The sequence below is a fragment of the Bicyclus anynana genome, chromosome 7 (genome assembly GCF_947172395.1).
Source record: "Bicyclus anynana chromosome 7, ilBicAnyn1.1, whole genome shotgun sequence".
NCBI classification, from domain to species: Eukaryota; Metazoa; Arthropoda; class Insecta; order Lepidoptera; family Nymphalidae; genus Bicyclus; species Bicyclus anynana.
Genome location: NC_069089.1, coordinates 4,792,171 through 4,816,494, shown reverse-complemented (window position 1 = coordinate 4,816,494; position 24,324 = coordinate 4,792,171). Strand labels below are relative to the sequence as shown.

The following is a 24,324-nucleotide window of genomic DNA, read 5'->3' as shown; positions in this document are numbered from 1 at the left end:
GCAGACTACGTCTCAATGATATAAGGGATGAAACGGCCTGAGAGGCCACTTACTTTATTTCTCCCATCCAAGTGTAAGTAAGAGCTAAAACAATTCAGTGATCCTCGATTACTATACCCAAGAGGGTAGGCCGGAATGAAATTATCGACTCTGTCAGTAGTCTTAGGGTGAATGCAGACAGTTAATAATAATATTATCTATAGTTTTAATGTGTAATCCCACTCCCATATACAGATGTCTTTCAGTTTTCTAACACATACCTACTGTACATTTATATTTTAGGTTAAGTTACCTACTTGTTAGGTTAGGTCTCACATATTGTGTGAGTCTCGTGAACAGCTTACTATAGAAATGATCCTATGAAGTAAGGACCAATAGGCATAAGGGAGAGAGGCCGCCCAGCTGCTAGATGGGCAGCTGAAATAGAGGCGACAGCGGGAGTCAAATGGCAAGCTGCAGCTAAAGACAGGGAAAGGTAGAAAACATTGGAAGAGGTTTTTAACCTCAGGGGGTCCACATAAAAACTTTAATTAAAAAGAAACAAAAAATCTTGTAAATAGTAAATTTAGATAAACAACTTTATTTTTTATACGTATAATTTAAGATCATGTATTAGTTTTTAGGATTATATGGAATTCAATAAAGCTTTGTATATTAAGTGGCTTTATTGGTATAAGCAATCACTAGCAGGCAACCCCTCATGACATAACTTGCGAAAAATAAGCGGTAGACTAAGCTAAGCTCAAAATCCCCTCTCCTGTAAGAACGGATATCTGCCCCTGCAACGGAAAACTATAGGCCTCATAAGAAGTCTCAAAGTCATTCAGCGGGCGATGGAGCGAGTTATGCTTGAAGATTCTCTGCGTGATCGACTCGAAAAGATCCAGTGAAGAACCAAAGTCACTGACATAGCTCAGCGAGTCGCGAAGCTGAAATGCCAAGGGCATAGAGCCAATAGACGTTGGGGTCCCATAATGCTGAAATGTCGACCCCCCCCCCCTAGGTGGATCGAAGACATCAAGCGGATTGCAGGGATCCGCTGGATGGTGGCGACTCGAGACTGTGGTGTTTAGAATTGTATGCAATAGGCCTATTTCCATCAGGGGTATAATAAAACGACCTATGTTGAACCGGAAGGGAACTAACTTTATTTCATTATCTTTGACACACATTATTACACAGATACAAAATAGCACAGATTAAATACATATTGGTAATATATGTTATAATAATATACGTTGCTAGTTATAAATAATAAATATTGTATCTCTTATATAGATTATTTAGATATTAAATTATAATAAGGGGACGTCCGTCAGCTATCAATGATGATGATGAATGGAAAACACTGCCTCTACCTTCCTTATTTCTTCTACTACTTTCTCCATGTTTCGATCATTCATCACAATATTTCATTAATGTCTTTTCTTTTAACAGATAAAGTGTTTCTGCGTTGGCCACGATTCGTCAAGGGTCTCGGTTGGGTGCGCTGACCAACGTATCTACATCTACAGCTTGCACACTGCCCAACTGCTGCGTACGCTGGCAGTTGCTCACGATCTCGCTGCTCTCGCTATTGCTGACAAAGACCACTTCCTTTTAGCTGCTGGTAAGAATACCAACGAATTGGCACCAGCAATTTTATACCAAGCTAACTCATTAAGGTATATATACCTCACAGTAGAGGCTTATAAAGATTTGTAAAGGTAAAAACGTGACAACTTGTTTCAGTTTTGGTTCTTTTTTTTTTAAATTGTTGTACCCAAAAATACTGAAACTGAAACAAATAAAACTACTAACGTTTTTAACTATAAAACACCAGTAACCTAAGATAACAAAGTTGCATTTTAAAAACAAAGATATTTAGTAAATAATCAGTAACAAATAGCGTAAAGTAAAAGCAAACAAATCACTAAATTTTTGTTAAAACTTAAAACGGTAAAAAACTTTTGGTAAAAAAACGAAGAGATACGAAGAACGAAGAGATATGAAGATTCTAGCAGAAAACAACATGCTCGTCAAAACCTCACAATTTCAATCGTTTCACCATGTTTGTTAAAACGTGTTTTGTCCCCTAGGTGGCAACAGAGTGACAATATATTCGTTCCACACAGAGGACAACTTAACCAACTTCAGGCCTACGAAACAGTTGAAGCGACGACAGACAAAGTCTACAACAAACATTACATTATTGCAAGTAAGTCAATACTCTATCATACAATTTTTACAATATTTTTTCTATTTGGAAAAGACAAAGGTATTAAGCCGTACAGCCATGTCTTCTATGTTACAAAGGATAACATTAAATATAGTCGTTAAATATAGGTAAGGCAAAGGCAATCTTACCAAAACTTTTTAGATAGAGTTCAGCGAAAAATCAAATTAATTACTCAAAACACTCTTGCTTAGCCTCTATTTCACTTTAAAAAACTTTATTGAATAAAATTATGTGTGCCACAATTTTAAAACAAATAAAGTAGTAAATCCGAATTAGAAATTACCTTCACCCATCTGTTTCATGAATGAAAGTATTTTATTTCAAATTTAATATGTTAAAGAAACTTGCATGCAGACAAAAGTCTTTAATGAGTATGTCTTGCCTGTGATGACGTATCGCTCGGAAAGGCCTATGTGCAATAGTGGCTGATGATGATGAAGCTTGCCTAAAAATTTTATTAACCATTATCAACTGTCTTACACAATTTTTCTTTGTGATAGGCAGAACAGAGCGAGCTTATCCCAATAAGCTGTTTGGAAGTGTCCCGGGACGGTCAGTTAGCGGCGAGCGGTTGTGCGCGCGGTTTGGTGCGTGTTTGGCAATTGTCCACACATCGGCTACAAACCACGTTGAACGGACATTTGGGCCACATCACATGTGTAACGTTCAGCCCGAATAATTTGCTCGTACTAAGCGGTTCGGAGGATCGCACTGTTGTTGTGTGGCAACTTGCAGATAACTCGTCTTCATTGACTTACAAGGTTAGTGTTTTTTTGTAAAAGTATGTAGTTTAATATAGGTATTAATTTATATACGTGATCTGCCCATGCATTTTGTAAAGCAACAGCGCTATGAAATTGTTCGTTTCCATGGCAACTTCATTGTTAGTGACAGTTTAATTTTGGCATCTTATAAACATAAGAGCTGTGATATCACCTCTGCCTCCGATTTCGGAGGGCGTGGGTTCGAATCTAGCCCGGGGCATGCACCTCCAACTTTTCAGTTGTGTGCATTTAAAGAATCACGAGTCTCAAACCGTGAAGGAAAAATATCGTGAGGAAACCTGCATACCAGAGAATTTTACTTAATTATCTGCGTGTGTGAAGTCCGCCAAATCCGCATTGGGCCAGCGTGGTGGACTAAGGCCTAACCCCCTCTCATTCTGAGTGGAGACTCGAGCTCAGCAGTGAGCCGAATATGGGTTGATAATGATGATGATGATAATAAACATAACGTTCAAATTCGAATAAGACTTTTAACACCTCTTGTTCGAATTAAATTAAAATAGATAGCGGAATTGCACCACAGTGTTGCTAAAATATGACTAAAACTTATTTTTGAGAAAAGCAGTGCATATTATTTTTAAGGAATGTTTAATTAAAAGAAAACCATTGACGGAAATCATCAATGAGGACAATAATTCCCATGGGAACGGGAACTACAGTGGGGGAGGTCTGGTAACAATATTACTGAGCAACATTTCTATACCCAGGGTCACCAGTCGGCGTTACAAACTTTACTGATGATGTCGGACGGTCGCCGGGCCATGTCCGGGGACCGTGGCAGGAACGTGCACGTTTGGCTCGTCGACTCCGGCATCGTGCTTCATTCTGCGACTTGCCCCACTACCAGTGTAGATGTTACTCTCAATATGAAGTTTGCGGTAAGTAACTGTAGTGTACAGGTAAACCATAGACAAGAATACGTAGACGGGCTATTAAAAAGTTAATAATATCAAGAGTAAGAAGGCGCGATTGAGAAATTATTAAGGTGTTAGCAGGACGAGACTTTAATGTTTTGTCTCCATTATCGTATGGGCTTTCTGTATCAGACAACTTTTTCGTGTTTCGAGTTTTGCTTGAGAAAACTTTAAGTTTGGAGAGTTTTGCTTTATAGCGATTACAGACAATATTATTTAGTAAACATGTGCTCTGCAGTGTTGGTGAATTGCAGTATAATTGACTGTACTAGCCGTGGTGAGCGAAAACATCCAAACATAACCTTTCATCAGTAATATGCATTTTTTGTCTCACCTGTATACGCTAGCACCGACTCCATAGTATTTTCTCTCCACGAGGTAAACAGACTGTAGAAGGCAGTCATAGATTAACAAGTAAACGTGCTATGTATGCAGTCCAAACCAAAGAGATTATAGAATTCTAAGATGACAGTCAGGGCATCACGTGACAAAAATGTTTGACATTCACCGGATAGTCAAATGCTCTGAAAAAGGGCATATATGACGGAACACCGAGCGAAGCGGGTTTAGTTGGAGTGAACCAGTGAGCAAAACATTACAATAACTGTATTGATCATACATTACTTGGGAATTCACTTTTATATTACTTTATTATTTCAGCCGATAGATGTCCACAGTTTGTTATAAGTCTCTATTAGATTAGACTTCCAAACAACACAGTTTTAGCCACCTATATCTAGCGGCTGACTTATTTAATTGACGCTAAAGGATACCGATTATTGTATACCATTGTAATGCACGAAATATTAATGTTTTCAAATCAGGATTCAGCTTTAGAATAAATCCACTATTGACTAGACAGTAGATTCATCAATCAAAGCACTGTACAACTTTAGTGTTATCGAATTTTTGCATAAACTCTCCCGAGCTCGATACCTAATAACAAGTGACGATCTTTAGATCCCATGCCATCAATCTCATAGATGAGTAATGGATGGGATTTTTATTGAAGAAAATGTTACCTAAATATTCGCTATTACATAATGTCATACTTCGTCATATACATTTACTCGTTATACGTTTCCTGAAGCATAATTCTGCTTTTATATGCCTCGGTGCTTTGTGTATTTCAAAGTAGATTTTTCGAACTTATCTTATATAGATATTATATTTTGACGGTAGATAGGTAAGGTGTAAAGCTAGGTAATGTTCATATATGTTTATTCTATTTTGCAAGACGGTTTGCATTGGTTGTAGACTATATGATGATAAGTTGTTGAAAAAAAAAAAAACACATACAGCCGAACGTAGAACCTCCTCCTTTTTGGAAGTCGGTTAAAACTGAGGCGTAGGGTGTGAAACTGATGGGGGAGCGGAACATATGTTTATCATGGGTTGTGTGTGTTGTTGTTTAGCAACCAGTTGTTTATGAAGTAAAGAGGTTTCGATATTATACACTTTCCCATGTATCATTTTAAATAATTGAATGCGTTTCTGCTGTACTGACTTAATTTAAAGGAGAATACCCACCGGCTAATACAACTGGTCGGTCTTTGAGAATATCCTGCATAGAAAGCGAGGTATAGGTAGAATAAACTTGTACCTCTTTCATAAGATAGCCCGCTTCCATCTTAGACTGCATCGTCACTTAACATCAGGAGAGACCGCAGTCATTCATCACTATCAACCTATATTCGGCTAACTGCTGAGCTCGAGTCTCCTCTCAGAATGAGTGGGGTTAGGCCAATAGTCCACCACGCTGGCCCAATTGGCAGACTTCACACATGCAGAGAATTAAGAAAATTCTCTGGTAGATTTCCTCACGATGTTTTCCTTTCACCATTTGAGACACGTGATATTTAATTTCTTAAATTGCACACAAATTGAAAGTTGGAGTTGCATGTCCCAGACTGGATTCGAACCCACACCCCCCGGAATCGGAGGCAGAGGTGAGGTATCCACTGGGCTATCACGATTCTAACCGGTTAATCAAGTCAACTTATCATTACTTATCATTTGATGAAAAAAAAGAACCTTTCGCGCACATTTGCATGAAAATAAATGACTAGGTACCGACTTTATGAAAAACATCTTTTTGTAAATAAAGTTTTACTATACTAACTTTGCCATTCTCACTGGATTAGTTGAATAAAACGTGTAAAGTCTGCAGGGAGGCAAAGTAATTTGTCTCTGACAAATTCACAGTAGAGTATTAAAAAGTGTTATTTGAAAAAAACTGAGTACGACACCAAAGGACTTCATTCGAGACTTTATAAAAAACAGTAATTTAAAAATCTCCATCTTGATGTAACGTTTCTGCTTTCCTCGGAATAATTTATCCTTTAGACCTCCTTAATTAATACCTTTGTAATCTTAAATACTGCTTTAGTTCTTATTTGAATATTTCGAAGGTTTTAAAAATAATTGGATGTATAACTTTTTTTGAATGTTGTTAGCAAGCTCTAAAATGTTTTCTGGTCCAAATAGTCTTAAGTAATTCTTAAAGTTTTCTTTTAAATATTTTTATGTTCGCCTTTACGCACGATTCGAACTTTTCCATTAATGTGGATTCAGACGACACTTTATGGGTCAGCTTTGAAAATTTCGCTTGTAATAAATATTTTATGTAGATGTTTAGTGGGATTGGTGTCTCAAAATTATTTTATTTCGTCTGAGGATTCTTTCCACACAAATAACTACTAAAAGGCGCTACGATAACGGATTATCCCATTTTTTTTATTTATTACACTGTTTTTATTTTTTTTTATTTTTAACAATATTATAACAACATTCGTGATCGATAGCTTACGTGATTACCAAACCCATACATTTTTTTTTAATTTCAAAAGCGTTAGCAATAACCTGTCGCCCTGACTTCCGGCCGTTTGGTCTCCCTGCCGGGGTTAATCCTCCGCCCGGTGAATGAGGCGCTGCCTCAGCTCTATGCTACAGCTAAGCGCTGATTTGCAGGCATTTATAGAAAGAGAATCGATTTATGAGATAGCTAAAGGCTCTGCTTGTATTTCTCGCTATTATCATACAACTTTCTCTTATCTATCCTTTTTCCTTAGGTATTATCTGATGGTGACAATTCAGTGCGGATCTGGGCGTTGGCTGAAGGCGACAGCGGGGAAGAAAAGCGCTCAGTCTCTCACGCAGAGCGAGTGACATGTTTCGCGTTGACGGCTGACTCGCAGCACGTTGTAACTGGCTCCATGGATATGTCCTTGAAAGTTTGGCAACTGGACGGTGGGAAATTGTCACAGGTATGTAAAACTTCTTTAGTTGGGTATAGGTAACAAAATACGAGAAGGATACACTTTCTAAGATTCCGCTGTAAACTATAAATTTAATTACATAAATTAAAACTAAAGAATGAATACTAAAATGATTTCCATTAATAGTTTCTGCTACAATTCTCTTGAATTAATTACTTCGCATAAAACTTGAACAAACAAAAGTGTAGTTTACCAGTTATAAGAAAACTTTAAGGGCTTTTACATACTGACGACGCGCGTTTTTTTTTGCGCTTTCACTGTGCTTTATGAGTGCACAATATCAGATTCTACTCGTATGCCTTTGTTATCGCTACAGACGCTTGTATCGATAAAAACGCGAGTGTCTCGTTCTTGTGCAAAGTTCACAATATGCCGTAATGCCGATTGCCTTACGTTACCTGAACTTCCTAAACGCGTACAAGGCGCGTCATCGGGACGTTTGAAAACGTCATGTGCAACGGATCTTGTAAAATCTCCGTTGCTGACATGTTTCTTCAAGCATTATCTACTTGTTAATGTACCAAGACCACGACTCTATCACGATAATTTTAGTACCTATACATTTCTCAATTTCCATCTGAAATATTTTCTTGTTTTGTCCTTTTTAGGTTTAGTACGAAGGAGAGTAATAGTTATAGACCTAACTAAAAATCAGTGCTGCACACTTTTTTTTATAGGAAGTATGTGGCAAAAAGCTGAGTTGGGGCCTTTTTCTAGGTTATGCCACATATTGCAGGGCGTTCTTCTTTTATTGTTCTAGCTATAAGCTATATAATTAGAATTTAACATTGTAATATGTGGCTACCTAAAAATAAAGATATTTCTTTCTTTCTTTCTTATAGTTATAAAATTTATTTTTATATATGTAGGTATTCTATTTTTACATACCTTTTTTGTAGGTTTTAGTGGGTCACTCAGACATAGTGACCTGCGTTGCCGTATCCATAACGAATAAGACGCAAGTGGTGTCTGGATCATGGGACTATAATCTGATTGTGTGGGACATTAACACCGGCTCCGACGTGCATCTGCTGTCGGGGCATTTGGGCAAAGTCACGTGTGTTAAGGTCACCGGTGATGGATCGATTGCTGTTTCGGGTAAGATTCTTGAATAATGCATGAAAACATCTGTTCTGAGTTGCTTACCAGTTACCTACTGTTTTGGAATTCCGTACCCAAACGTTAAAACGGGACCCTATTCATCATTATCAACTAATATTCGGCTCACTGCTGAGCTCGAGTCTCCTCTCAGAATTAGATGCGGATTGGCAGACTTCACACACGCAGAGAATTAAGAAAATTCTCTGGTATGCAGGTTTCCTCACGATGTTTTTCCTTCACCGTTTGGGACAGGTGATATTTAATTTCTTAAAATGCACATAATTGAAAAGTTGGAGGTGCATGCCCCGGACCGGATTCCAACCCACACCCTCCGGAATCGGAGGCAGAGGTCATTTCCACTGGGCTATCACGGCTCTCGATCCCTGTTACTAGTATAATTATTACTCCGCTGTCCGTCCGTCTGTACCTATATCATCAGCCGTGATAGTGAGACAGTTGAGGATTTCTGAGGAGTTTTAACACCAAATACTGAAAACAGAATAAAATAATTAATAAATAATTTAAGGCTCTCTAGATAGACATGATTTTTTGCCATTTTATAGGTAACAGTACCCTTCATAAACGAGTCCGTGGCACATAACGACAACATACTAAATTGAAAAATTTTGTTACTTAAGTAGAAACCCAAAGTTGTGGTATATAAAGGCAACATTACCTTTTTTTTACATTTTTGCTTCTTTAAAGTAGGTAATGAATTTACCAAAATCGTATGTAAGTTGAATTTGGTATGTCGAATGTTGAATTATGTATTTCGAATGCGCAAAAACTAGTATTCGGGTGATAATTAATAACGATGAAGTGCTACGCATAAACAATGTCAAACGACGTCAGACATCTTTAATTTTCTGGGCCCTACGCGTCTAACATATTTGTTTATAATATTTGCGCAGCCTACCCCCATTTTGTAAGTTGACTAACTTACTTACCATAGTCAGTAGGAAGTTCCTACTCTTAAAAACATGATATTCCATTAGGCGCAGAGGACAAGACACTAATAATCTGGGAGACGAAGCGTGGCTTGGCGCTGACGTCACTGGCTCTCCACGTGCCTTTGTCGGGCTTTCAGATCACCAGCGACTGCGCGCGCATCGTCATACATCTGATGGACCGAGGTAATGTAAAACATACAGTGGAATTCATAGACGTTGCAGGGGCACCCCCAGGGGACCATTCACCCGCAGTGTGTTGAATTCTCAAACGCATAGAAGTTAAATTCGACCCACAGCGGGTGAACGATCCTCTGGAAGCGCTTCCACGACATCTATGAATTCCACTGTAAAAGAGTTTAAAGTAATGGTATAAAGACGTAAGAGGTATTTGTTTGGTTGTTTGTTAGTCACGAATTAACGTATTATTATTTCAAAATTCTACAAGACTACTTTTCAAACACATTTTCGTTAAAATGTACATTATTATACGATTACCATTTAAACCCATAAGGGGTAGGAACTCCCTAAGAATAAGGATTTAGTACACGATCATTTTTTTTTTAAAGCATAATAAGGCGTGACGGGTAACATGACATAGACAGTGATTGTACCATCATTTTGTAGTAGAGGGAACACCTTGAGCAGGTCCCGGGACTTATGAACTTGGGTGTACATTTAAGGGTTCCCTTTAGAATGCATAAACTCTCACCTCCCCTGCGCGACATATTCTCCATGCCCACACTAAACAATTTATGATAAACAATAATTACAACACAAACAATATTACACAAAATCACTAACGCGACTGGCAGCATAACGGTGTCTACGCTGCCTAACAATAAACTGAGTTCAACACTCCTCTTATTTATACCAACACTGATACCTCCCCTCTACAATAACATAAATAATAAATATTAATACCACCTGTGATCGATGAACTTGTAACACTAGTTAATTGGGAAAATTCCCATGTATGACGGTTTCCCTACAATGTTTTTCCTTCACCGTTTGGGATATGTGGTATTTAACATTTAATATTATTTCAAAATTCTACAAGGCTACTTTAGACACATTTTCTGTTAAACTGTACATTATCATACTATTGTCATTTAAACCTAGAAGGGGTTTGAAGTCCCTAAGAATAGGGACATCGTACACGATTTTTTTTTTGTTTATATAGCATAGCATACTAATTTAATCGCAGCGTTTATCAAACATCGTTTGACAAGCAAGTATCATGAAAAGTTCAAGTAGGCACCTACCTACTGGCGTGCACTTCATACATGCATTAAAATACTGCATCCCCTAGGAATAATTTGTTTTCTTAATGAATAAATTGTTAAATGAAGATTTTCCCAGTTTGGTTAATTTTTCTTACAAGTCCATACCCTGATCGACAATCTTATGCACGCCACTGCTAACTAACCCCTTATGTTTCGTACATTCATCCAATAAGCGTAGCTCTACTATAAAAACTTGCTTTCACCTACCATTCATCCATTTTGTTATCGCAGAATTACTTAACAAAGCCAACACGAAAAGGCTCACGTCTGGAGATTTGCAAATGCTAAGCGATAACTTTTAGAATATTCTCTGAAAAGGCAAAATATTACCGCAACTTCTCGGGATAATCCCTCGGCGTCCTAGAAATACTAAAATGGAATTGCTATTTTACGAATCAATTTTCATACAAATATTCAATGTTTCATTTTTGTATCTTGCAGAATGAAATTCGATTTTCTAGTACGTAATATTTTTCTCCCATATTCTTTGGTGATTTAGTTGTTACAAGAGAAAGGCACTGAGTTCAATTCGTAATGCAGAATTAGGATTTAATAATAATATTTACTTACTCTAACCCAATATATTTAGGGGTAAAAACGTATCGCCACGTTATTTAGCGTTCTGGTACGATGTTATGTAGAAACCAGTCGGTTCATCGTCACTTCATATTAGGTGAGATCGTAGTCATTCGTTAACTTCTCGAATTGGAAATACTAAGTAAAAAAATCACCAGGGTCTACCTTCAAAGAAAACTAACACATATAAAAAAATAAGTAAATAAGTTTGTATAACAGCTTAAAATATTGTAAACTTCGCCCGTGAACAGATCTGGCAGTTGTAACACAAAATCTTTTAAATATTTTAGCGCAATACCCGCTTCGACCTGTATTTGTATGCAAAATGTTTTAAAGTCTTTGTTTTTTTTATTTTGAATATTAATAAATAATGATACATTATCAGCGAGTAATATCGGCTATATTTCGTTCGCTATCACTTACGAGTACGCTCCAATGTACATATACTCGTAAAAACTAAAACAAAACTGTACAAATACAATAAATTGTATAAAATAATCTTAGAAATAACATGTTAACATAATAGATACCAATATCACACAATCAGAATGTAATTCTAAATAATTTCCAAGCAAATATGAACGTTTGCTAAATTAAAACATAGACAGATAATATTTACAAGGGAAAATACACAATGTTTGCTCCCTTATACAGAACAAAGCGTTGTTATACACGAAGCAGTGAAATTATTTATTATGAACCATTAATAACAACTGCAACAACAACATTAATAACAACAGTGAACTGTATCAACAGGTTGCTTGCCGATCATATGCCTACACAACACCCCCGCAACCTACGTCAAAATACCTACCTACGCGGCGCCGACCAAGGACGTTGATGGTAAGTCAATTATCTTCTATATAAAGAGTGTCCCGATATTAATGGATGTATGGGAATTATGGGAGATAGTGAATTTTCTACATCATCATCATATCAGCCAATGGACGTCCACTGCAGGAATCAATACAAAAAGAAAATTTCAGAGTGAATCAAAATCGTTTATCGTAATTAAATGAAAATATTACATTTTTAACATGTGAAATATAAACTTAAATGCACAAAATAACAAAGATATATTAATTTTGTTCGAACATCCATACAAATCTAATGATCACTGTGATCGATGACGTCATTCATTTGTGCCATTTTATATGGGGCGTTTTTTAACGATCCGTGGCAGTGCCGCAAATATGATCCTTTAAATCCCTGTAGCTCCGAAAATAATGTTCGCGGATACACTGGTACTTCCACAAAATTGCCTTTATATTAGCATAGTTTAGTTTATATAGAATCTAAAACGTAAACATGCCATTAACGCATCGGGATGCAGTTCCGTTCGTTCAATAGCAAAATAATTTAATAATTCACTGTGCATTTCTACAATGTAACGCCTGATGCTATTGAATACATCTATTCTAATATATATAAGAGGTAAAGTTTGTTAGTTTGTAACAATTCTTTGTAAGGGGTAAATTTCTTAACTACTGATCCGCTTCTAAAACTTCTTTCAGCAGTAGAAATTAGAATGCTACGATATCGAGGAGTGCTATAGGTATGCTATATTTTATTCTCGTATTCCTGCGGGAACGGGAACCACGTGTGTGAAATCGCGCAATATCTGCTAGTCTATACTAGTATTATAAAGCTGAATTTGTTTGTTTGATTAATTAAACGCGCTAATCTCAGGAACTACTACTGGTCCGATTTGAAAAATTCTTTCAGTGTTAGATAACCCATTTATCGAGGAAGGCTATAGGCCTATATTATCCCCGTATTCGTACGAGAACGGGTACCACGCGAGTAAAACCGCGCGGCGTCAGCTAGTAACTTATAAATCAAATGTCTATGCAGAGTTACGGCCGTTAGCTCCAAAGCGACCAATGAGAAGGTTACTCAAGAAAGAAGTCTCCTTGGACACGTACACGTGGCAGAAGAAATACGGACATCTCACCTCGGCAGCCATGATGGCACAAGTGGACGAAAGACTGAAAAGACGGTAAAGACTTATGATTGATGACAAACTTCTCCCGTTTTTCCAACATTTCCCTTCACTGCTCTGCTCCTATTGATCGTAGCGTGACAAAAATTTTACTATACGGCGAAAGAGTATGAAGAGTAATTGTACCAACTTTCGTTAAAATCCGTGCAGTAGTTTTTGTTTCTATAACTAACATACAGACAGACAGACAAACAAAAATTTTATGATTGACTGATTGCATTTTTGGTATCAGTAACGATCACTAATCACCCCTGATAGTTATTTTGGAAATATATTTCTTGTACAAAATTGACCTCTCTACAGATTTATATATTATAATAGTTAAATTCATCCTACCAATAAAAATTAAACAAAGGTAGTTTTATTTTTGTGTAGCTTTTCATTTTATTTAGGTTTTTATAAATTCTGATATTTCGAATACTTAAAATTAACTCTACAGTACCTAGTCAATTATTTCTTAGATTAAAATTACATTTATTAATTAAAAAAAATTAAAATTGAAAGTTTTATGTAAATTATTTTTATAGTGTTTTGTTTTACTGTTGGTGCACCATCCATATATGTTTATTAAGCCAGATCTTCCTACTTTTAGATTCTCCGTATCAGCATCAATGGAAGAGATATCCAAGATACAGGAAGCGAAAAATAAAGACTTGGGCTCTCAGGTAATTGTTTTATCTACTAGTCGCTATAACAGTAGTAGGAATTTTAACATTGCGTAACTATTTATAATATTTTTTTTTAAATTCATAGGTAAGCCTGGGTCCTGAACAAGCAGCTATAGCACAATCTCAACACTTCGATCAGTTAGAAGCATTGTGGAATAAAATATCACCTCCGCGACGCCGCTCGAATAAGGTACCTACATGCACATGCATACGTACATACATAAATACATACTCACATAATATCACTGCGCCCCATTCATGCAAGGGTAGGCAGAGCACAAGTCTTTTCCCTTTCTATGATCACGGAACATCTCCCTTGCTTCTTCCATCTTCGTCAGTCTTTTCATGCAAGTTCATCGATTGAAGTATTCTTGACCTGGCTTATAATGTGAATGTCCTGGATCAGATTCAGGAATGTTCGCCTTGGCCCTCCCTACCAACATTTTTATTTACCCTTGCCTTATAAATCCCTAATGTTATCTCCTCATATCTCCATTCATTCATCCTCTACGTGCCTAAAGCAACTAAGCATGCCTTTTTCATATGGGTTTTTCTTTTTCCTTCTTACCATTCGGACAAATAGCTCCATATGAACCTTATCAACAATATTTTGTTTTAAATGAAATCTGTCTTTAGTAATTTCAAAACCGGATCGGATTTAGATTCCTACATTTAAGATGGACAGCCGAAAGTGAATTCCTAATTTTTCTGGTACGTTTAGGGTCTTGATGAAATAAAATCTAGTTGTTATGGTTGTTCCTACTACTACTAGGTACTACTATAGCAAAACCGTATTTATCGTACTCATAATCAAAACAAGAAGTATCTTGTTCAGGCTCAATAATATTTTCATTTTCTTATCAACTTAATTAATCTACATATAAAGAAACTTAAGGCATTACACACATACGTCTAGCCATTCGAGATATTTTAATATAACTTCATTTAATAAGAAATTTCTTCCAATAATATGGATACCTCCATTTTCTAAGAAAACTTATTGAATGCGTTCGATAAGTTCAAGCTGAAGCAATCGCTGAAGATTTCCATTGGAATTGAATAATAACTTTTATAACTGCTGAAAGTTTTCAGAAATATAATAACTGTGTTCAGTAGCCAATTAAAATGAGAAAACTTTTTACTTGCAAATTGAAAACTGAGTTTTATAATCTATTTTAAATCATACCTATTAAGTACCTACTAAGACATTGACTGAGATCTATAGATACATTGTGTGTTTATATTGTGCTAAAGTCTCACAGATGTCATCTTATCAGAATTTAACACGTCATAATTAATACTTACTAGCTTATGTACTACCAAATGTAATTTGATAAATTAAAAATAGGTATATAACTATTTCAGTCATATTCATATTATACAAGGACAATTGAAATAATTGAATTTTGAATTTGGCTTTGATTTTGACTTTGACTTGGACTTTATCAGTTTCTTTTTGGACTCATCAAAACCTGAATTCACTAACTCGGTGCCTTTTAGAAAATAAATATAAATCATACTAATCTATACTTCTATACTATTATTATAAAGCTGTAAAGTTTGTTTGTTTGTTTGGTTGAACGCGCTAATCTCAGGAACTACTGGTCCAATTTGAAAAATTATTTCAGTGTTAGATACGATTTATCGAGGAAGGTTATAGGCTATATTTTGTCCCCGTATTCCTGCGGGTGAAACCGCGCGGCGTCTACTAGTATAAATATACTTGGTTGGCTTAACCCTACGAAGGACACCGAATCAGAGAATTTTATTTTTCTTTTATTGATATTGAAATATTTGTTACAGTCGTTATCAAAACAAAGCTCACTCATCGAGAGGGTTGACTCATCTGACGAAGATCACACCCCAGTGGAAGAACAAGGTACGTGTGGTAGTCTTTAAAAACAACAAAGCTTACAGCTCGTACGGATTAACTTGACACTTGACTCGAATGATGTTTGTACTCTGTTTGTACGCACGAGTAATACATACTACATAGTCCAGCGATTTGAACTGTATAAATTGCAGTTACGTTTCATAAAAACAGCGCCATAAGTCGTTCTCAATAATAATAGCGGGGAGCTACTATTTGACAAGTTTTAACATAATCTTTCGTCAAATTTATGACCAAAGAGTAAATTAATTTAGAGGGTAGGTACATGAGCCGAGCGATTATCGAGTCTTTGGATATCTATAGTCCATAGTCCATATATATCTCTGTGATGATGATCAGAAACTAACTACAACAACGACTTTTATTGACATTTCTATTTCTTTTTCAGAACATATGGTGGAGTAATGTTAAACCAAATCGAATTAGCGTAAATAACTTTAATGAGCTGGTCTCGATTTATTTGCCAATTCATTAATTAACTTTGTTGTATGAATTGGATTACTTAATATAATTTGTTGTATAGCTGTTCTATTGAAATAAATTAATATTGTTTACCAATTATTATTAATTAAGCTACAAATAAATCGAATTTTTTGCTATATTATTTTAGAGTTTGTTGATATAAAATTATTGTGTTTAAATAGTAACAGATTATATTGAATATTAACTAAAATATGATATTTACTTGAATTGATTCTTCTTGATTGATTCTTCTCGATATTTCATTTTTATGTATGTTAACTTATTATGTACGTTAACATACATAAACGAATCTTAATCCTTAGCATTAAACTTGAAAAGTTAAGAGCGCGTGCAATAAAGCACAAAGTTTTTCTTTTAAAGCCAAAATCATATATCCGAGTTGTATTTATTATCTATACATACTTTATAACTTTGCTTTTTTAAACTTATAATAATTTTGTGCCATATTTTTATTGTTACCAATTCCATAATTTTGTCCATTTTCTATTTCTATTTACTTTGCTTTTCCAAATTTCTAATAATAATTGTGTGCCATATTTTTATTTTTACCATTTTCAATATTTTCTCCGTTTTCTATTTCTGTAGCTTCTTTTCTATATTTTTTTATATTGTCTTTATCTTTGCAACAAAACTTTTTGTAAATTATTGTCGAAATACTTTCCCTAATGTCTTTATATTATTAAAGTTCGTATCTGTTTCTGCTTTATGGCGTGTAATATTTAAAATAAGATTATAAGTCATTTAGAGTAGGTATCTAAGTAATTCTAGACTTCCAAGCCTCTATGCAATGTGATCTTGTAGTTTTAGCTTAGTTTTCAGACCAGTTTCAAATACTTGTATCTATCAATTTCATGACTTGATACTCGTAAAATAGATTTAACTTCATATTAAGAATATTAAGTCTCTTTTATATCATCTTATCCAGCAGCATATTTCCAAGTTACCGTTCTTCTGTTTTTCATTCAAGAAGGAATGAAAACTGTCTAACTGTTAACATGTTTCTTGTCTATTATTTTAGTGTCCAGGTATAAACTACTCTAGAAAGATAGTATTTACGCAAAAATAAATGTTGTGCATTTTTATAATCCGACGGAATTTCAATTTGGCACGAACGGAGAGAGATGTATCCCGCACAGTAGGTAACAAATTATTAAAAGTGCGTTCTATGAATGTTGAACATCTAGAGGCCAATCTGCGACAGTGAAGACGAGGTCCTCGTCTCACATTTCCCGAACGTATATTCTAACCACGATATCGCCCGTGGCTTGGCTATCAAATTATGAACTTTCATTATATTCACTTCCTTCAAATTCAAATTATTAGTTTGCATCAAAGCATGTGTACAATATGTCAACAATTTAAGATTAGGTAGATTAAAGTTAAGTTAAAACAATACAGCAGTGACTCGGTAAGTAGCCGGCAAGGAAGCGTACACTGAGAAAATTTTCCTGGAGCGGCATACGTAAAATACGTAGCAAACCAGAAAACACAGACGCTTGTAGCCGGCACCATGTTGCATACTGGTACGGGTCAAGTAATACAATACACCAATAGTGAACCTATCGGGGATAATTTTACAGAAGTTTTTACGTTTAAACTTACTGTTCTTATGCTACACCATACGAGTATCATGTGAACGCGAAGTTTTGAAGTTGGTCGTAATTCCTAAAAAATAAACGCATTTTCATGCTAATGTTTAGATTAGGTTCATAATGTAATTAAGTTAGTTGTATTGATAAGATTAATTAGAATAGATTCCAGTTGTAGCCACTAATCCTGACAAACACAAAAGTTGCTGAAAATTAAGGTTTATTAAGCTTGTCTTGGATTTTAAAAGTTGTATGAATACAAAAAGGCCAACACGGCTAATGGAGAGTAATTTTAAAGACCTTACGCATTAGCTTTATTCTATTGTCGTTCGTCGAAAGTGTACACTTCAGCACACGACTACAACATAACTAGTATCACTAACGTAAAATTAAATACATGATATGCCTTGAAAGCATCCTTTACAATATATTCTCAACGCATCATGTTAAATGACGATGTAGTCTAAATCTCAATTTACAATACTGCGGAATCTATGGCAAATGGAAGCATTAATTCATTCATTCTTCATTGCGTGAAAAGGCGCGTTTATTCGCGGGAATGCTTGATAATGCTCGAGAATTTCGCTTCCCTTTCGCTTGGCACCGTACTGCCGACCGACCGATCATCACACCGTTTTCCGTGAATGACTTAGACGTCACTGATAGTAATGACGTCACTGGTAATTGGAAATCTCGAAAATTCGCGAGGATTTCCCGGAAGACACACGAATTATTTTTTGACCCGAACTACTTAGTTTTTATGTTGTACATTGACATAGGTACTCGTAAAGTCTTTGATACTTTGTACAAAAAATTCGTTTCCATTGCATTCCACGGCAGTCAAAACAATACTCCGTTGTATTTGTTATGTGTTGATGAGGAAATGCAAATTTAAGCTAAGATGGTTAGTTTTACGAGTTATTCTACCCATACTCCTGAATGTTGTCTTCGCGAAATCATATGGATGTTGTCGTGTAGTCTGTTGGCACACTTTCGTCTAAAGTTCACATTAGAAAAACTAATGTGCAGGGGCTCTTACATGAAGCTCGACAGACAAAGCTTAAATTACATTTTTGTCAGAAAAATAGGTGTTTTGCAGTATTTACTTGTGTCTGACAGATGTGGATTTTGAAAAGTCGTATCGTAGCTAAATGTTATTTTAAAGTGTCATAATTGCAAAATTCAAAATTTCTATAATATTGAACAGTTTTTTAAAAATCCGTTCAATGCGGATCAGTGGACGCACTTGTATGACTTTCTATACAAAGAATACTAAAATCCGTTTGATGCGATGCTTCCGATATACGATTCGGATCTGTGAACATCTGCCTTAAACTATCATTATTGACTATTTTGAGATACCAGACTATACGTGTAACAGCCAAAACTAAATATTTAACTACCTAGCCACTTGAAATTCTTATTATTATTGTAATTTCACGCATTTTTTTCTAATTTCACCAGCTTTTTTTAATAAATTGAAAGAAGTACTAAACTTTATGATAAGCTTAAATAATAATTAATCTCCCCGATCATCGTATCGAACTAGTTTTCCAAACTGTGATCCCTTATAAAGACTTTTTATTAAGTACATTTAAAATGAAATAATGTTAGAGTACATTAATTCTAGTGAACACCTAGTCTATAGTTATTAATATTTACACTAATAAATAAAATGTCTTTTACAATAATATTAATTACTTAATTTCAAAACATTTTTCTTTAAATTTATTATTATACATCCTCGTTTATGTAAATATGATAATTTAATATTTCTCCTTGGATCGATTATTTAAGAATTATACACAATTGTGAAGAAACTCATAATTTATAAAAAATACAGTGTGTTGAACAAACAGCAAATGTAAGCACATTTTGTAGTCAACACACACTTACATATTTAATTTTAGTAATTAAAATTACTAAAATTACACACACACTTACATATTTAATTTTAGTATTTAATACCGATCTAGAATCGGTATTTATTATTCTGTAACGCTATTTTTGTAACTCGAAATTATGAGCTTAGGATTTAATTCTACATCACTATAATAAAAACGAGAGTAAATTGGAGGCTCACAGTTTCAAATTTTAAAAATTTCCTTAGAGAAAAGCGCTACAGAATAATTTCGAAATGTTCGAGTAACTATAAATTATTATTTATTTGAAATACGCAATGAAGGACAAAAACAACCATGATAAAGCTCTAAATATGCATCAAATATTTTTAAAACTCTTTACATATTGCTATTTTCTAGTATAAAATATTTTACACCAAGATGTTTTGAATACCGTTTTTGTTTAATAATTATATTATTTATATAACGGTATGTTTTATTATTGAAAAGTTATTTTTGACAGTCGATATTTTATAACTATTGTTGGTACTCAACTGATTTAGCTATTTGAAATATTTTAATGATTTTGATAAAGTTAGTTTTCATCTAAATTACTTAAATTTGAAATTAGATGTTATTAATTAGAAAATGCAATAATATCTTATAGGTAGTTGCACTTATTTGTAGATATTTAAGCTAGATCTTAAAATTATATTTTTAATTTGTTCTATAAATTTATTGTAGCAATGTATCTGATTTATCTCTTAAGAACTCTCCCGGGATATCGGCAGATCGCTTTAGCTATTGAAATCCTTATTGAATCTCATGTCCCCTGTTATGGAAGCGTTAGCTTTAGTATTTTCAAATTCAAAATTATTAAATAAAGATACAATTCTCGATATTCCATCTAACTTGTTCGTTTGTTTTTATATACAGAAATTACACAAAAACTATACAAAAATGCCAAAGGACATATTTAATATACGTTCGTATCATATTTAATACACACACATATATATATATATATATATATATATGTTGTTTTGTAACAGTGATAAAAAATGTTTCAATAATTGCAATATCACGGAAATAAAACTAAAACAAAGTAGAATTGCATGAGGCCGTAAGAAGATAATGGAAAAACAATGAAATTTAAATAAAGAAGTGCCATTAAAATCTAAAGTTGTCTGTCGATTCTATACTAAACTTGCATTGGATTCAGATTTAACTTTCATTTTATCTACATGATAATGGTTTATTTTTATTAAAACCACCATAGATAATATTATATGTAACAGTTTTACTGTAGACCGTCGTACGTTACACTGTAAACTCTATAATCTTGCCTTTAGTAAGCTAATTTTATAAACCTCAAGGCAGAGTGCACACATTAGAGTATCGCATGCGGTTACCGCTACTACATTGTCGAATAATCGTAATCCGTAATCTTTTGAAACGAGTACAATATTATGCATTTATGTTACCGTTCTAAAACACCTTTGACACCCTTGTGACGAAAGTCATCATTATCATCATCAACGTGATTTTATAAGATCACTGCAAGACACTCCTCCTCTCTTCAATATTAAAGGGGGTTCAGGCAGTTAGATTCACCACGCGACGCTAAAATTAAAATAGTTTATTTTCTTAATTCTTATGTAGATCGACACGTTCTGGGGATTATTTTTAACACTGTAAAGACCACTATCAAAATATAAAGATAGAAGACCAACCAGAATACGCTTAAGAGAAATAAGGTTATTAGAACCTCATGATCCGAAAGTCTAGATCCAAGTCTAAACCTTCATCCGAAAGTCTAGGTCCAAGTCTAAATCGCGTTGTAGAGTTAATCAGATCGATGCAATAAACGTCTCGCTTGTTTGTTAAAAACTTATAAAGTTTCTGTTCGCTATAAATTTCCGATTTACCTATGAATATTTTAGATGGAACTAACAGATTATCTCGCCATTATTCACGGTTCATTGAAACAAAACATAATAAATGTTGGAATTCAAAGGCACATTATACATTTTAAGTTTATGTTTTCAAAATATAATCAAAGAAATTGAAAGAAATTTTGATGATGCTCCCCAAAATGTTTGGTTTTCTATATCCATGAGTATTTTTAATAAAAATTCTAGATCTGAAGAACTTTTCTAATTCTATTAGTACTGAAAAAAGACAGAAGTGAAGGATTTTCACACATCACATTGTTTATTGTGCCAGCTGCAAATTAGCGATATATGCTTGGCTCAAACAGCATACTGCGAGTGGTTCTTGGTGCTTTTGCTTATTAGGTTCTGCAGCGTTATTATGTATTTCGATAGACCATTCAAATAATGAGTCACTGCATCATTTTTCATCGTATTTTCGTCTTTGTGATCATCTAACATAGTTATTTTAAGTGGCAGTGGTTTTTTGTTATTTCGACCATTTAACATGAATATTTCAACTAAATTACGTAAATACCGGTTTTTCGTTAAAATAACGTTCGTAAACTAATGCCACTTTTTGTAAAATGGCGATAATTATGTAATTTATTTGAAAACACATTATTAGATGATTTTTATTTAAGTGAGAATAGTAATAGTTCTTCTTCTAGTGCCTCTCCGACTAGCGTAAGTTGGTTTGTTAGATGATTGCAAAACAAAACTACGATGTAAAACGACATAGTGACCCATTATTTGGATGGCACACCGAGATACATAATAACCCTGCTGGTGTTGACATGCCCAAGTGGTGAAGGCAAAAGAAACCATATTGGAGCTAAGTTGGCAATGTATTGTGTGGCGCAGCTTTCATTTCCTCTACTTATATCCCAGCCCGTGGAATAGTTACAACCGCACGCGGTAAACTGATGTATGCACTCCACCTTATCTCTGGCGTAAGGTCACGTTTACACTAAGTACGCAATAAATTGTATCGTAATGTTAGACACTCACCTTGTTAACTATTTGTATAGAGTTTTATATATTCGTGGTTTCCTATTCCTCACTTGAAGTGAAGTGAGTTTTATTTTGGACCTGTCGTGATGTTATATCTGAAATATATTCTCTGTGTTTCTTACTATAATGGTTTTATTTCTTTAACTAAACCTTTCCAAAGTAGTATAAATACTATATAATATTAGGTACGTAAGTGATTTTAATAACCGTTCCATTATTGTTCTGTCGTTTCTGTCAATGGTATATAAAATGAACGTCAAGCAACATCTTAAAAATCTTAATAAAAAAATAACACATCATCTATACTAATATTATAAAGCTGAAGAGTTTGTTTGTTTGATTGAACGCGCTAATCTCAGGAACTACTGGTCCGATTTCAAAAATTCTTTCAGTGTTAGATAGACAATTTATTGAGGAAGGCTATAGGCTATATTTTATCCCTGTATTCCTATGGGAACGGGAACCACGCGGGTGAAACCGCGCGGCGTCAGCTAGTCTAGAATATATATAAACTTAAGTCTGTGATTTCACTTGGATTTCATCACTTCCTTTCATCGATAAACTATATTGTCAAGTAATAAATAATTAAGATTTGAATATAGGTATATCTATTTCAGAATACCTATATCGTATTTACAATAACATATATAACATCAATAGTGCGGTCTCAGTGCGTTTGCTGTTAATTGACGCTGCGGTGGGCGCGTGATACAATTGTATGTAGATGTTTTGCTAAATTGCATCGGCAACCGCACGTTCTCACGTGGTAATATTCAATTAAGTTGGCATGCATTGTGTCTTTAATTAAATTTTGACCTCCTGTGATTACGCACATATATACCTACTTACCTATTTACTAGCGAAAGACCGAATACCTGTATCATAACTAAATGGAACAAAGTTTTTGTAATATTTCTTAAACTAATGTAAAACAGGCAAGAATCGCTAGAAAACTGGTTTAGTGAGAACATTGTATATACTTTTAAATTAACAAAATTCATTAAAATTCATCTATATATATAAAAATAAATTGCTGTTCGTTAGTCTCGCTAAAACTCGAGAACGGCTGAACGGATTTATCTTATCGTGGTCTTCAAATGTTCGTGGAGGTATAGGGAATGTTTAATAGGTGAGAAAAATTAGAATAATTGCCGGGAAAATCATAAAAACAACCCTTTTCTATTTCCCATACAAACGTTTAAGAGTCAAGGGGTAGGGTATGGTAGGGGTAGAGTAGTGTAGAGTAGGGATAGGAAAGAAGGGTCCACTAGTTATCTTATAATTAACTGATACACTAATTTTCATTTTTACAAGAAATACGAAAGACCTACTTATTTACCTTATGAGCGAAATGAAAAGTTCTGAAACACGAATTTAAACAATTGCCTACCAGTCTTTGGACCCAATCTTCAGAAATACAACTCGCAAATGACAGATCTTGGTATAAACTTTTAGCTGTGTTAGTTCTGTGTTAGTATGGAGTATTAATTAATTAGAACTATACTCAAAACTAATTATTGAGGAGGCTATAATTTCTCAGGACTTTAAGATATAGTCTTTATGATAAAAATCAAATTGTCCAAATATAGTTTAAAAATTAGATAATTACTACACTCGTAGGTTCATCATCATCATCATTATCAACCCATATCGGTTCACTGCTGAGTTCCTCTCAGAATGAGACGGATTTCTTGGCAAACTTCACACACGCAGAGAATTAAGAAAATTCTCAGATGTGCAGGCAGAGGTCATATCCACTGGGCTATCACGACTGTAAAACTCGTCGCGTCGTAAGTTACC

General features: G+C 34.6%; 1 protein-coding gene and 1 pseudogene across 1 annotated transcript in view; one reads left to right on the top strand and one right to left on the bottom strand.

Annotated features, from left to right (window-relative positions):
- LOC112048843 (protein qui-1) overlaps window positions 1–22,645 on the top strand; it is a 149,873-nt gene extending 127,228 nt beyond the window's left edge. Inside the window, exons 19-31 of the mRNA XM_024086525.2 lie at window positions 1,438–1,609; window positions 2,079–2,197; window positions 2,719–2,979; window positions 3,711–3,881; window positions 6,989–7,183; window positions 8,095–8,293; window positions 9,292–9,429; window positions 11,862–11,948; window positions 12,960–13,104; window positions 13,700–13,772; window positions 13,861–13,965; window positions 15,579–15,654; window positions 16,055–22,645. Coding sequence (XP_023942293.2) covers window positions 1,438–1,609; window positions 2,079–2,197; window positions 2,719–2,979; window positions 3,711–3,881; window positions 6,989–7,183; window positions 8,095–8,293; window positions 9,292–9,429; window positions 11,862–11,948; window positions 12,960–13,104; window positions 13,700–13,772; window positions 13,861–13,965; window positions 15,579–15,654; window positions 16,055–16,071 — 1,758 coding nt within the window. The 3' untranslated portion in view covers window positions 16,072–22,645. The remainder of the gene's footprint in view (window positions 1–1,437; window positions 1,610–2,078; window positions 2,198–2,718; window positions 2,980–3,710; window positions 3,882–6,988; window positions 7,184–8,094; window positions 8,294–9,291; window positions 9,430–11,861; window positions 11,949–12,959; window positions 13,105–13,699; window positions 13,773–13,860; window positions 13,966–15,578; window positions 15,655–16,054) is intronic.
- LOC112048848 (small nucleolar RNA U3) lies at window positions 291–374 on the bottom strand (annotated as a pseudogene).
- Window positions 22,646–24,324: the final 1,679 nt, after the last annotated feature.